This window comes from Pocillopora damicornis, chromosome 2, assembly GCF_964200805.1.
Source record: "Pocillopora damicornis chromosome 2, jaPocDami1.2, whole genome shotgun sequence".
NCBI classification, from domain to species: Eukaryota; Metazoa; Cnidaria; class Anthozoa; order Scleractinia; family Pocilloporidae; genus Pocillopora; species Pocillopora damicornis.
The window spans coordinates 5,482,796-5,498,689 of NC_142671.1; the positions used below are offsets into that span (position 1 = coordinate 5,482,796).

General features: G+C 39.0%; 1 protein-coding gene across 1 annotated transcript; it reads left to right on the forward strand.

The window, feature by feature from the left end:
- Nucleotides 1–1,555: 1,555 nt before the first annotated feature.
- On the forward strand, nt 1,556–15,426 carry LOC113673465 (uncharacterized). The gene is made up of 18 exons (XM_089195797.1): nt 1,556–2,572; nt 2,772–3,130; nt 3,687–3,851; nt 4,093–4,200; nt 4,352–4,477; nt 4,787–4,883; nt 5,429–5,647; nt 5,945–6,324; nt 6,854–7,021; nt 7,237–7,347; nt 8,177–8,293; nt 8,814–8,904; nt 9,289–9,663; nt 10,075–10,185; nt 10,611–10,721; nt 11,192–11,302; nt 12,691–12,779; nt 14,411–15,426. Exons 1-18 carry the CDS (start codon nt 2,500–2,502, stop codon nt 15,050–15,052), a joined length of 3,453 nt encoding a protein of 1,150 aa, XP_089051923.1. The 5' UTR covers nt 1,556–2,499; the 3' UTR covers nt 15,053–15,426.
- The last annotated feature ends 468 nt before the right edge of the window (nt 15,427–15,894 follow it).

The following is a 15,894-nucleotide window of genomic DNA, read 5'->3' on the forward strand; positions in this document are numbered from 1 at the left end:
GAAATGGACCGTTGGATAATTGACACAAAAACGCCGGGAAACCATCTATGTCACCACTTGTGTATCTCTCGACTCTTGTGGTTGTTGTTCTTTGTTGTTTTTGTTTGTTTGTTTTTTACAATTTGAAGGAAAAAAAATTGTGCGCAACACACCACGGAATCCAAAGTTGCTTGAATCAGAATATGCCCTTTTGTTGAGGAAATTTTCAGATCCATTTGGATTCTGCGTGCAAACCTGGCAATTTTTTATTTTTTTCTGTTAGTTGAACATGTATGCCCCGCTCTCATTTCAGTTTGGGAATATGAAACATACTGATCAAATTCATAGTGTGAACGTCACACAACACGTTCCCTTGGAACCCTCTCCCAGTGAGTGTTGCGTGACGAGCTCAAATCGAAATCCGCTGGACGGTGCTCTAAATACAGGACTCCGACGTAAAGAATATGGCCGAAGGAACTTTCAGAGAAGAGAAACTTATTTCATCCATGTTCTTAGGAATATGGAAAAGCCGCTACTTAGTGTTCTGGTATCATTAGGTGTCCCAGAATTGCTGTGTAACTCAGTCACTCCTGTCAGTATTCAAGAAATCGCTGAGCGAACTGGCTGCCACACAGACGAAAAGGTTTACAAGGTTTGAGAACCATGGCTCGGTGGGGAATTGGGGAGGAATTAAGCGAGAAACACTTTAAGGCCAATCGAGCCATGGAGTTGCTCAGGAGAGACAAAGGACCGAGTCTTGGCCATATGGTACGCGAGCAATGAAGTTTGGGCCGCCATGTTGGCTTTTCCACAGGCAGTCAAAGATGGCGGCGATACAGCGTTTGAACGTGCTCATGGAATGAATCTGTATAACTACATGTACAGAGCTGAGTAAATGGAGTATTCTGCTCCCGCGAAATCAGGAGATATGGCCTCTGACATGGGTATGAAACAGATCAGAATTCGCAATCAGTTACGATCGTGCAATGAGTATATTGTCCCAGATGGATTTGGACAACGCGTAGCCAACTTAGCAGTGTACCCCCGCAGTTTACAGTGTACCCCTGGGTCAAGTGCGATCGAATCATGGACATCGGGAGAGGAGAGGGTAAGTTTTTATCCAAGGGGCTGTGAACATATTAAAGGAGTATTACTCGAATTTCCCAATGTCGATGCGCGCCAAATTGTTCCTAGCCAAAGAAAATGTACCAGATCACAGAGTGACATTGCTAAAAGGAGACATCCTGGATGGAATTCCGAAGAGCAAAGAGGTAGATACAATCATTGCGAAAAATTTCCTTTTAATTTTTACAGAAGATGGGATGGTAAAATTTTTTGAAAACTGTCGTCAAGTTCTTGCTGCACATGGCAAATTTATTATTGTTAACAGTTGCAACCCTGAAGCGAGAGATACGGAGCATAATGTTAACAAAACTGGTTTACATCTGGATTTTCGTGGCATTTATATCATGGCGATGAGTAAGATGGGACATTTCAGAACGAAGAGCGAGTGGCTGAACTTGATTAAGAGCTTATACAAGAAAGTGGCTTTTCCGACTACACGCAGTCTATCAGACTAGTGATGGTCCTACATTGTTTGAGCTGGTAAATTGCGAATACATGATTTTGTTTCTTTGTTGTGTGTTCAAAGTGGGCCTTTTCAAGTCGAGGCGATGGATTTAAAAAATTGAATGAACTTTTGACTTCTGTTTGTTGTCCTCCAAAACAAACTGGGAAATATGAGCACGATTTAGAAGCAAAATTAATTATTCCAGCTCAAAGAAAGCACTTACTAGAAGGAAATCATATCAGAGATTTAGGGTTACGTCAATCAATTTAAAAAACACAGATTGGACCCGAAATTCTGAAGGTGACAGAATTCAATGAGGTGAAGCAGTACAGTTTTGGAAGATATTGGTCTGAGCTCCTTTACGATTTGATATTATTTCCTTACACCTATGGTAGAATAAAACAATCGTACATACATTACTGTTACTTTATATGTTGAAAGTGAGAAAGAGGAACATGAAGTTGAATGTAAGATGATCATCACCTCGAGTCCTTGCTAAATGCTGGCAAAAATCCACCATAGAAAATTCCTAATCAGGCCAAACACGTGCGATACGTCACCTGCTGACTTGGAAATTTTTTCGGATAACCTTCAAGGTTCTACCAAGGCTTTCATAGGGTTAATCCTCTTGGGAGATATACCTGATACTTCATTATTCTCAGAAATTAAACACGTCACTTTCTCTACCTTTACTGATCAAAATAAAGACTCTCAGGGGTAGCACAAAAATTCAAAGTGTGCTGATCCTCTTTTTTCCTTACTTATTCCTTTGATTAAAAATTATTCTCTCCCAAACTTTTACGCGGAAAGAAGTATGGAGAAATTGTTACCACGACAGATGGTAGATTGAATATAAAGGTAATGTGAAATATTTGTTAGAAGCACAAAGGGTTCGTGAAGTGCACGAGCTTAAACGCTGCTCCTTTCATGGTCTGTTGTTTATTCGCAAAATGAGGGTGTTTCCAGGAACTCACTTATTGGCGGTGCTTTTGGTTGTATGCAAAATTACCGTAATGGTTGAAGGTAAGAGGAACTGCTTTTAAAGTTATTAGGTTCTGCAATTATTTTCTAGCGGGATGAGCGATCGACGGATTGGATCGAAAGTGAAGATCAGATTGACATGCAAGCGCTGAGAATTAGATGAGATACCTTTGCATATGCGAAGAGATCCCCGTTATTCTCTAAATTCGATTTAAATTCTATCGTTTCATTTATTATTTAGGACAAATTCTGGTCCAAGACGGAAAGATCAACTTCACTGCGTCATATCCTGACTTGCTTTATTGCACGAACGTGCAGTTCCCTCGTGCATTCTCCAGCTCGAGAAATGTAAGGGTGATAGCGTCCATTGGGTATGAGTCCAATACTCGCAGCGTACACGACTCGGCTGTTGTGTGGACGTCAGACGTAACACAGAGCAGTTTTCGCGTATGTGCATTGGAGTCGGGACTTGGCACAAATGGATCCGCCGTCGTGAACTGGATTGCATTTCGAAGTGCCCCCTCTGGAATGTTGGATGGCACCGCCTCCTTCAGTGCATTTACCAGTGGAACAAAATGTGAAAGAGTTACCTTTGTTCAGGTACGCTCGTGACCTATTTAGCTTTTATGATATATACAAAAACTCGATGGCAATTTTCCCTTTAATCTTCTTCGCAACAACAAAAACAAGAGCAGAACCACCAAAACTACAAATATTTCTTCGTGTAACGTGTAGTCAACTGCTTCATGAATTGTTACTCGCTTTTAATCAATTACACCATCGTCACGGTTCAAATATTTTAAAAGAGAATTTCCTAGAAAAGAGTATTATTACTTGAGACAAAGAGGAGATTCGCGGAAAGTAAGCGGAACATAGACATTTTAACTGATATGAAACTGAAGGGAGGGGCGTAACCTGGTTTTAAAAGTAAGTGGTCTGGTATCTGTTAATGTCTTCTTTATACTCGCGGAACTTTAATGCAAATCCGTGTCATTTAATTTCATAAGTTTGTTTTCTTAGCACTCAAAGGTTTGCAACAAGTTGAGAGTGCTTAACTTAATAGATTGCTGACAGTTCGTAAGGTCAAATCTAAACGTGATTTGTATCATGCAAGTCCGAGTTCAAGACAATTATTTCTCCTTTATCCTATTTGCAGCGATTTGCATCTATCCCAAAAGTGCTGGCTACAGTACGTCATTCTGTCAGCAACAAGTCACAGGACGCTATGAATGTCTGGATTGAAGAACTCAAGGCGGATTATTTCAGAGTGTGCCTTAGGGAAGTGAAAACATTCGATGGAAAGCATCAGAATTTAAAAGTGGCAAGTTTGACTAGAATAGTTCTAGTTCATAGAAACATATGTTGAAATACTTTGGTTTTGTTAATTGCATGGTTTTCCCTCGACAAATTCTGAAGTAAAAGGATTCAGGAAGTTTTAGCCGGATTATGAGATAAGTGTGTCTGGGTCTTCAAACTTTTTTTACTCTGAATAAGAGCACTTTTCACTTTTGACCGGTTGTTTTCAGCCGAATTGTTTAAAAAAAATGCCATTCAATTGTTAGGATTGGCTGGCATTTACACAAAGAGGTGTTCAACTTACATTTGAAGGAAAATTGTTGCTTGAAAATGGCGGAGCTCCTCGGGAACAAGACAATTTCGCCTTTTGTAAGGTAAGTCGAAGGCTCGATTTCCTCTAGAGTAACACAAGAACACCTTTTAAGTGACCCGGAGAAAACATTTTAAACTAGGTAACATCAGTTTTTTATATTAGCTCTGTTCTGTAATACTCAATTCTATTGATGTCAACTTTTAACTTTACAGGTACACAACTTTACCGAAGAATTCTATGCACCCCCTGTAGTCATAGTAACAGTAAATCATCTCTACGATAGCAAGAATGTATATTCCATCAAGCCAGAGAACAATGTTCTTAATACTTGGATTGAGGTAAATTAAGTGTTATAACCTATGCCTCTATGAATGGAATTTCTTTTTGGATCATTAAGACCACTTTTCACCAGAGAAATCTTTGACACTCAAAGTTTGAACCTCGGAGCTTACCTGAGATACACACCTGAAACGGACCACTATTTAAATGCTAAAAAAATCACAATATATCAAGTGCTTATCATCAGCACCTCGTTTAACAAAGAACCTAATATTTTCTATTGACTCAACCAAACCTTGTTTACTTCAATTTCTTATGTCTTCCGCTGTCACAATTTAATTTATCTGATTGCTGTTTCTTTACAACAGGAAATAACGATCTCATCGTTCCGTGTGTGTGTAAAAGACTTGGCAGGAATGGAAAGTCAACACGATCCTGCTACCGTTGATTACGCCGTTATTGGAGGTAAAGATAAGTCATTCAGGCAATACTAAGGTGTTACCAACAGCATTGACATTTATTTTACTTTGATAATTGTTGCTTAGGTAGGAGAGAAAAGCCGATAAATATTTCGACTAAGCGGTTTCTTTTTTTAATGTTTTAAGAGGAACTATAACTGCCTATTTTTAATTTAACACAATGAATAGTCACAACACTTAACGTAGGGTACTTACAATACAGCTTGTTCTCCGCTTACCAGACTTTACTACTTGCAAAATTCCATTTTAACCCCGTGCGCTTCTTTTAGTTATGGTACAATGCTTAACACGACTAACAGAACAGTGCTTACTTTTAACTTTTTACTTTTACAAAATCGGTAGTTTTTTACGTCGTCTTAGGTGAGCATTGATGTCAGTTCTTGCAGGTAATTTTCAAAATGTACACCAACGAAAAGAAAAGGCCTGCATTGTGTCAAGTGTTTGCAAGAACAACACAGCTGTGGGGTCCGCTTACCTGGGGCCTCTAGTACTCATAAAAGTTCAAATCTTGTTGATGTTTGTATTTTGTAGATCTTGATCCTTGCATCAATGTTTCCTGTAATTATTTTGCTGTCTGCAAAGCATTTGGACCCAAAGACGCCAGGTGCATATGCGTGGATAATTGTCCATCGTACGACGAACCTGTGTGTTCATCCAACGGAACCACCTACGACAACGAGTGTATCTTTCAGAGAGAAATGTGTCACTTGAAGGCTAATTTTACCCTTTATCACCCGGGTGATTGTACAGGTAATTTGGGTCGAAGCGAAGACAAAGTGTCCATTTGAAAGCAGATTTTAAAGCGACAAAACTGAGAGAAACATTAGAGCGCATACTAGTAGCAAAAGTAAAAAAACATGACAGCAATTAATAAACTGAAGGTTTCAAAACAGTTAACAAACATTTTGGTTGTCATATATCGTAAGCAAAAATATTCAAAAGATTCTATCCTAAAGCTAACAAACTTTTTTTTCCCTTGGCCCGTTTTTTATGTCCTTGAATACGGCAAGATGTTGAAAATTATCGTAATTTCTTTCGCGGCTGTAGGATTCCCTTCACAGAAAGGTCGTCATCGTCTTCATCACCACCCAAACTGGGCTGAGGCAGTTTGTGAACAGGTTCCACTGGTTCCTTATGTCTTCTATCCTGACAAACCTGTTCACGTACAAGTATCTGTTAATCACGTCAACTTCTCGGATCCCTCCTATGTCCACGAGGCTGTTGTGGCCTGGGTCGAGGATTTAAGGGAAAACAATTTTACAGTTTGTGTCACTCAAGCTGGGAGGAATGAGAAGAAAAATGGAAAAACATTCGCTATGGTTGATTGGTTAGCATACCAGGGGGCCCCTGACGGGGGAGTGTCAGGTGAAATGGACATGCCGACATGGTGGACTGGAACGAGCTGTCGCACAGTTTCGTTGCCTCCGGTTCGTTGGCTACTTCTTGCAATAATGTGTTTTCTCTCAACTGTCTATTGTCGCCTTTTCCTTGACCATTCAGAATCGCATTGTTAACAACGATCTAGTTGTAGAATCTGAGACTGTATCCAAAAAAATATTAACTGGCCTATATTCTGTCAAATTTGAAACTAACTTCTGAATTAAATGTTCTATCCGCTTCATTAGAGGAACCCATAGTGATGTGCGCTGATAAAATACGAAAGAAAAAAAAACAATCCGACAAATTTGTGTTGTAAAGATATCACATAAAAAAGCAGTCTGTCAAAAACTACGACTAAATGAGCATATGTGTGGGCGTCTGCCCTGTAGAAATGAATGTCGATCAAACATGATGCACAAATAGCAAGACATTGCCTTAAAACATAAAGTTTTAGTTGGTAAAATTTATAATCACCGCGAGACAACTAAAAGAGCCAAAGAAATTCTTAGCCTTAGGGCCTTTAGTTCCTTTGTATGTACCTTTATACGTGTTAATCCTGAGTCAATGTTTCTGCAGAAAAAGTTTCAGTCAGTTCCCACCGTCTTTGTGTCAGCTGAGCATGAAAGGAGGGGAGTGAAGCATGATGCGTCTTCTGTCTGGGTGGAAGATTTGACGACAACTTCCTTTAAGATCTGTGTCAGGGAGTTACAGAACTTTGATGGAGCTCACCAAAGCATCCATGTGGTAAGCAGTGTTAAGCTTTTCACAAAGTTGCATAATCTTTCATAATTTTAAGAAAGCCTTTCTTTCAGCTTTTTTCCTTTTTGAAGTTTGTTGAGAATTTCTTTAACCACGATGGCGAGCTCATTTTCTGCTTTTTTCTCTTCATCGTATTTATTCTTAAATCAAAGATGAATTTGTTCAATTTTCATCCTGTTTTGCCTTTGTTTTTGTAAAAGGACTGGATGGCATTTGAAGAGCTTCACCAGCCCTTGTTTATGGAGCATGGCTCATTATACTTTGCAAACGGGAAAAAACCATCCAAAGAATTTAACTATGCTTTTTGTGAGGTATGTTTGGTTCACATGACGTGTATTGACACTTTTTCAATTGTACTCTCTCAACAGTATAACACACTCACACACGATGTACACACCCACCCACACAATTATGAACTCACCTAGCTAGCTGAATCATTCACTCGATCACCCAATCACTCACGCGTTCACTTGAACTCAGTCACTCAGTCACTCAGTCACTCAGTCACTCAGTCTCTCAGTCGCTCAGTCGCTCAGTCACTCAGTCACTCAGTCGCTCAGCCACTCAGTCGCTTAGTCACCTAGTCGCTCGGTTGTTCAGTCGCTCAGTCGCTCATTCACTCAGTCACTCAGTCACTCAGTCGTTCAGTCACTCAGTCATTCAGTCACGCGGTCACGCAGTCACTCAGTCATTCGGTCACTCAGTCGCTTAGTCGCTCAGTCGCTCAGTCGCTCAGTCGCTCAGTCGCTCAGTCGCTCAGTCGCTCAGTCCCTCAGTCAACCGCTATTTATTTGCCACTTACACACACACACACACACACACACACACACACACACACACACACACACACACACGCACACACACACACATACATAAAAAACACACCCACCAACCCACATGGTATCACTTAGATTTTTTATTCCCTCTGGAGTTCATGAAAGCCATCCACCCGATATACAGAATAAATGCCGCAGACTTTAAATTACAGTTTTCATGTGATTTCCTGCGATTATTCATCTCTTCTTCTAAATTAAGAAAAGAATTTCTCATAAACATAAAGGTATTGTAGGGTGTATTCTTAGCCATTTTGTGCTATATAGATTTTGTTATAGTTTTCTTTTATTTTATCGTTTTGATCAGGACGTAGCATTTAAGAAGCCCTACAACGACTCTCCAGCCATTCTGGTATCTGCTAACCACTCAACAAATGGAGGAAACCTTAATCCAATGTATAACTCCGTATCAGCCTGGATTGAGGCAAGTGATGTCTGATCTTTGCTGAAGTAGTGCTCAAATTAACAAATAGATTCCAAATTTCCGTGCGTCTGTTCAGTAATAGATCACAGATGACGTCAAAATGTGGTAAGAACAAAAAAGTGGCACACGAGGCGCAGCCGAATGTGTCACAGATGTTCTTACCACATTTTGACGTCCTCTGTAATCTATTACTGAACAGACGCACGGCAACTTGGAATCTATTTGTTTTATATAATGAAGAATTAAAAAAAGTTTTAACGATGACGTCATCTATTCGTCTGTCCTCCAATAGATCATAAGTGAGAATCAATCAGAATGCGTGCATAACTGAGCTTATTATATAAATGAACATATCCTCTACTGTTACGTGGGTGTAAAAGGATATCAATTTTGGAAGTTGACTTTATCAACTGTACTCTCTCAACAATTCGCTTTTTTTTCTATATAACGTCTTGCTTTCTATTGCTATCTAACTGTGATCATCTCAGCCGTTAGATTGAATTCTTCTTTGCCTTTTTAGTATATCAACAAGACTGGCTTCAGAGCATGCGTGAAGGAGTTATTTGTGAACCAGCATGATCCTCTCTCAGTTTCGTATGCAGTTATGCCAGGTTAGGTATATCACGTTTGATACAAAGCAAGCTGCTATGATTGCAACAAATCTTTTGTGATTAATTTGATTTAAACTTTGCCGAAACATGAATTGTTACTCAAAAGAAAGGAAGGTATAAACTGATGTATGAATATAGTGTACCAATAAATGGACGTTTGATGGCTTGTCTCAAAATGTCACCAGCAATATGTTGATGAAACGCCTACTATCCAGTGACATCATGATATAACGAACGAACAAACAATTACCCTATAATTTTATAACCACAATGAACAACAAACACTCTTTCATACGATAATGTTTTTGAACAAAGTTCAAGCTTACTAGTTGTTACAATTTTCAAGTTCAAACGAAACTTTCGTTGTTTCTCTACCTAACTCAGATGTGTGTGAGCCAGGTTGGAGTTTCTACAATGGTTCATGTTACTACACTAGTGATACTTGTAAGACATGGTCCAAAGCCAGTGCAATCTGCAGAGGCATGGGTGCTAACTTGCCCGCTATCGAAAGTCAGGAGGAAAATGTCTATATTCAACACAGACACAATGGCGACAAGGCCTGGATCGGTTTGAATGACATTGCTACAGAGGGATTGTTCACTTGGGTGGATGGGTGTCCAGATAAGTTCCGTTACTGGGCGGAGAGTCAACCTAATGACTTTCAGGGGGAGGACTGCGTACACACTCTTGGTCCCAGTCATGGATACATGTGGAATGACGTGGATTGCTCGACTTGTCACCAATATACATGTAAAAAAGGTTGGAAGATGTGATTATCACGTGCATGTTTTAGCAGCATACTTCCCTAGCCTTGTGGTGAGGAGATTATCGACTCCCATTTTATTTTTGTGTTTGCTCTATGCGACAATAACCTTGATGGTTTTGACATTTTAAAAGGTCAATTCTTCAATGGATCCATACTACTCAAATTTTTCATTTGTTTCCTTGTAAATGGTGTTTTAAACAGAACACCCAATCACTTCTTTACAATTTATGATTATTTGTTGACGTTTGAGGTTATCATAGCGACACTTATAATGAGCTTAAAAACCGTTTACTTTAGCTTTTCATAATTCAAAATAGGTTCGGTGATCCTCATGAGTAACACTTCAATGCTACTTTTTCTTTTCTCGTTGATAAATGCCTTTGAAATTAATTTGATATTGGCAGATTATGATGAATGCAGCAGCTCGCCATGTTTGAATGGTGGAACTTGCGTTAACAAGAAGAGAAATTTTACCTGTATTTGCCTTCGCACTCACAAAGGAAGATCATGTGATGGTAATATGAGAATAGATGGAAAAAAATGAAATAACTTTTATCGTTTCTTGAATAACCAAATTAAGTCTGGTATTTTGAACAGAACGTATAGCATAAAGAAGATATTCTTTGGAAGATGGGAGAATGGAGTAGGAGTCTGGAGAGCTAAGAATTAACTGTTGATAAGTGGAAAATACAAATCTCTGAAAATCCTGTGGCGTGATATGTCTTACATACGAAATCAGAGCCACAACAAGATTTCCAAGTTAAAGTTCAATAACCTTGCAAAACTTTTCCCTGTTGGAAAGGATAGTTTTGGGAAAAGCTCTAATCGGGGAATGTTCTTTCATAATGTTGTTCTCGATTGTGGAAAAAAAAAAGGTTTAATTCGCCTTGAATTGATCTGCATGTTCCTCACTATTCAATTATATTTTCTTGCTTTGAAGAGTTTGACGAATGTTCCAGTAGTCCCTGTCTAAACGGTGGAACCTGCACTGACGGGATTAACAATTACACGTGTTCCTGTCCTTCTCCGTTTTTCGGACGTCGATGTCAGGGTATGCATGACATTTACTGACATATGCATAAGTATACACATTTTTAAACATTGCGTAAAAGTACAGGACTAAGGATGTGGGCTAAAATGTTGACGGAAAACGAGCTCAATCTTAAACTGATTTTTTTTTTCCTAAGAGAGTTTCTCTTCCAACGCTACATACTCCTTCCTTTACTCTCTTCGTCCACATTTTACCCGAATAAACGAGTAAATAGGCAATTTCACTGATTGAAATTCAGGCAGGTATGAATAGAGAAGGATGTTTCCTTTCCTTAATTAATAATAACTGAATTATTTCATAAATTCCCGTAGCAAAACCATCAATTCATGTCCCCAATAAGTCTTTATAGACAGAATAATTAATACAAATAAAGATTTTCCAGGAAAGGATATAAATCAGCATAGGAGCCCATCTCATGCTCATGTTCTGCAAAATAATGAAGGACAAACTCTATAACCCGCTTTTTTCAGAAACGGATGAATGTAAGTCCAATCCATGTCTCAACGGTGGAACATGTGTGGATGGAGTTTATAACTTTACTTGTGTTTGTCCAAGCGCGTTCAATGGAAGGCGATGTGAAGGTGCAGTACTATGTGTGATTTCGGGGTTTTTAGGTCATAAACAGGAATATCAAATATGCTGAATATGTGTATTAACTAAAGTAATACAGTCCAGAATCTGCTAACATACCGGAATCGTTTTTTCTTCCTTCTGCAATAAAATTAAAAACCAAAACGGCAAATTCATAGTGAGAACCCAAAATTACAAACGTGAAGGGTTTTGAAAACTTAGCAACAATTTTATTTGAGGTCTGTTCTGAACCACAGTCTTACCTACAGGCACGCACATGTTTGCAATCATACCATTAGGCAAGGTGAATGATTGAAATTTTTAGTGCGTAAACTCGCTTGTGACCTTTGTAGACGACTCTTTGTAATTCCCCGGGAGGACAGATGGATCTCACAGTTCCATTTATGAACCCTATACAGTTATCCAGTGCTGCACCTTTGTCATGGATAGCTTCCGCATACCTCTCCAGATTCACAGGATCTAAGATTGGATTGTTCCACTGGCTTATTCTGTGACCGCGTGTGTTGTAAATGTGATCCAAAACAATGTTGTAAATCATTCTCAGCTCTGGTATTAGTCGCCCGAAACGAGGTATTAAATCAGAGTAGAAACAAGGGTAAGTCAGTCGCCTTAAAAGCACACAAAGTCCTTCTATTCCAGGAGTTGTTGTGCCTTGGTGGCAAAAAAAATTTTTCAGGAATATCCAGTGCTTCTGCTAGTCGGGGAATTTCATTTTTTCTGAAGCGAAATTCAGCTCTGCATTCCATATCATCCATAGCATACAAGTAGAACATTTCGTACTCTTCGTATGGAAATTCTGGATTCTTCGAAAAGTTTCCTTCATACAACAAAACAAATTCATCATCATCGATCATACATCGTTGTAGCTTTCGAAGAGATTATTCCTAGCGTCTTTGTAGGATGTCATTACTGTTGTAAAGCGAAAAATATCGGCTTCGCCGTCGTACACGAAAATACTACCTGCTTAAGTATTTTGTTTTTGGCGGGCACGACGGGACTCGTCCCAGTCTTACTCTTCCATTGCCGTCCCTGTCCTAGCTTCCCGTCCTGGTGTCTTAAGGTCCCTAATATTTCAGCAGTGTTGAATTTTATGATCGATTGCATAAACCATCTAAAGGGAATTGAAAGTGGAAGTTACAGTAGGCTTCTCAGGATCAGTACAAGGGCATCTTTACTTCAAAGATATTGCATTGATAACTGTAAATAATGTTCATGCCAAATGCTAGCACAAATTAAATAACTGCAAATCAAATTATTACCTTAGGAATATTGATCATATAGTTGGATGCCTCTCACCAATACGTCAATTTTCAAGCACGAAAATTTGCTACAGGAATGCTACATATTAATCTTTATCTGTCCTTTCTTTTCAAAACAGTCACAGGAACATCATGCAAAGATCTTCGGGCTGCTGGTCTTACCTTAAGTGGATCATACTCGTTGAAAGTTAATAGCTATACTTTTAAGGTAAAATAATTATGGTATCAACTTTGTCGATTGGAATTATAAGCAAATTATTTTCTTTGTTTCACGTTAGACAGTCACCTCTAAATATAGCACAATTTCCCCCCCCCTTATTTTCGTTTACATTCCTTATTTCAAAAGATCTTCTCCTCATCTTTTGCGGTTACCTCAACATATTGTTTGACATACCATCCGGACTAGGCGTAAGGGCTATAGATGCATTTGAATTTCAGGGAACTATAAATTGTCTCTCTGTCTAAGTTATTTTTACTTACGATATTTATTGTTTCAACTGTCCTTCGTTACCAGATTACGTTCCTGACGAGTTGTATTAAGAAAGAATATGACGCCGTTAAGTAACAAGTTTACCCTGCGCTATATACGAAATAAGCTTTAATCATACATGGTAAAGTTTAACTCGATGGTAAATGACGTCTCCCACTCGAACTTTCTCAATACGACTCGACTGGAACAATGCTCGTGTACTCTTTTTTGGTTGCATTTTTTCGTACTCTATCGGGAAAACCCGTTTTCGGTTGATTTGGTTGATCAACTTTTTCAAACGGCATCAGAATGAATAGAACCGGTTAATTAGCATAGGTAGCAACTTCTGAAGAGGAATGCAGGCTTCAGTTGTTCTTTGCAAATAAAAATGAAATGATCACTCGCGCTCTTTCGATACGCTAGATATCAAATTAGTTGAAGGATTTAGAGGTGTACAAATGAGCGAAAAAGCAGTAGAAATCTATCTAAAGAAGGACACGCTTCGTAGTATTCCCTCGGCCTCCTAACATGATCGGGTCTGCAAATATCCCTTCTCAGGAGTTACTGCGTTTCAACCGAAAGAGGTTCTGTAACTGTGGGAGACTCCAAATCTAAAGAAGCATTTTGCTGCATAGTTGTGGACAATTTTGAGCGATGAAGATTGGGCCGTCTGTTCGTCCGGGTTCAAGCAGGATACTGACTCAATCAATTATTCCCTTCTGCGGAGCTACCCGTGCTATCGCTCTTCCTAACCTTCATTACATTTGTAACATACATCGCAGTTTATTGTACCACAAACTATGAAAAGGGTGTAACTGCCTCTTTTTAGCGTCTCTGAAGAATATTCGCATTAAAACAAAAAAAGTAAGGAGAATTTAGCTCGAATTCATTTTGATAAACTATAGACTCACCGACTTAGAGGTAATAAAATGCAGGCCGGTTTTCATGCAAGAGAATTGCTTGTTTTGCTGTGAAACAAAGAAGTTTGATGGACGTTTGAGGAGCTTATGGGAATTACAAAAATCAAATAGAATAAAGTAAAATAAAATTGGAGAGCTTTGGAAAAATTAAAATTTAGCTCAGTAACGACACAATAAAGAAGAGTTTAATTACATGCAAAACGTGACATTTTCGATCAAATCCACCCCCAAAGTCACCGTCCTGCTCGAAAGTAAGTAGTAGCTAATTAGCGAACGAGAAGCACTATCTATATGTATAGAATAAACTGTTGATCACTTCAAATAGATCATGAGTTTACAATTAAGTCTCTAGTTTTTGTATTCCTTGTCTGTAATTTAAAGTAATGTAGCATGAACTATAGCTTCTACCCTAATGGAAATGCTGAGCACATTTTACGTTAATTCTTATAGGTATATTGTGACATGTCCAACAGTGGCGGTTGGACGCTCATCTCACGTTTCTCTAATGCTGATAGCAAAAACTGGATGCGATACAGCGCGGACTGGTGGTATGACCGTACATATTCTTATGGCAGCGTTACCAGCACTTCAAGCAACTACGACATGATATCACCCGCATTCTGGCTAGTCAAAGGCAATTACATCAAAATAACCCGAAGCGATGACAGCTCCAACACAGCCTTGTTACAAACCAGCAGCTGCATTGGAGGGAGGACCTTCAGAAGTTTCATAACAAGATACGGTAACTTCAGATATGGTGCTGTCTGGAACAGCAATGCCTGTCGCGGAAGCTGTTATATCTCCAATTACGGTGGCAGCTATTCTTCTACAATGGGCTTCAGTCAAATGCACTGCAGCAGCAATCTTCAAAGTAGTCGTTACTTGGGATTCTGGTGTGACTGGAGTAGTGGTGATGGAGCTGTGATGATGATCGGTGGAGGAGGAGATTATTGCAATAGGGCAGATCATGGGATTGCCATCACAGAGGAAAATGCTGCCAAGTTTGACAGCAGCCAAGGAAGCTGCGAATTAGACTTCGGTGACAACTGCAACGACCGCAGCAGCTACTCACTCAATCTGTGGATTAAATAGCTAAATCGTTTCATCCACATTTATATGCATCAAGGAACAGTATAGCAATACTTTAGAAACAACGTGCATTGAATAGCGTTTGATTAAAGCAAATCTCAGTACTAAAAGCTATCGCGATTGTGAAGGTGAAACTCGTCAAAGCAGTTGGCACCATGCAAAATACGATGTTTTTGGCGAACTTTTACCAACTAGTAGACAACTTTGTTAGTTTTAAAAACCTAAGTCTATTATCCTTAATAAACTGTAATATTGTTTTGCTACTGCTTTATAATGTAGAATCACTTTTCTGTTATAGGCGTCTGATGGTAAATACATTGAGAAGAAAAGTATACACGACACCAAAAAGGGCTGAATAAATCTTCTCCAGAATTTTATGCATTTTAACCTCTTTTATTTCCAAGGTGGAGGGGGTAAGAAAGAGGACCACAAAAAAAACTAGAAATTCAAAAAACTAGCTGCCGAACGTAATTTTTTTTCAAACAATTATAGCTGGCTACACGAGTTAAAAAAAATAAGCCAGGTTAATGCTGAAATGGCTACGTAGTTTAAACATAAACATCAAAACGATATTCTTCTCTGTTCGAAGGAGTAAAACACCTTCCTTGAAGTCCTTGAATCACAAGCCACACCGACTAAGTGTGAGAAGTGCTTGAAGACATTAAATTTTGTGAAAATCTTTTTTTACGTCCTTTTGTCCTTTGCATATGTGCCTAAACGAATTTTTGTAGAGCTACACTTGAAAGTGAGGGGACCGGAACAAGGGTAAATTTCCAAGAGATGTTTTTTGATCAAGACTTAAAAATTTTTTTTATTTGCATTCGGGACTGACCCAGTCGGGTTGG

Coding starts and splice junctions, on each gene's coding strand:
- LOC113673465 (XM_089195797.1), top strand. CDS start 2,500: ATGAGGGTGTTTCCAGGAACTCACTTATTGGCGGTGCTTTTGGTTGTA. Junction 4,478..4,786: donor TTCTTAATACTTGGATTGAG/GTAAATTAAGTG, acceptor TCTTTACAACAG/GAAATAACGATCTCATCGTT. Junction 5,648..5,944: donor TCACCCGGGTGATTGTACAG/GTAATTTGGGTC, acceptor TCGCGGCTGTAG/GATTCCCTTCACAGAAAGGT.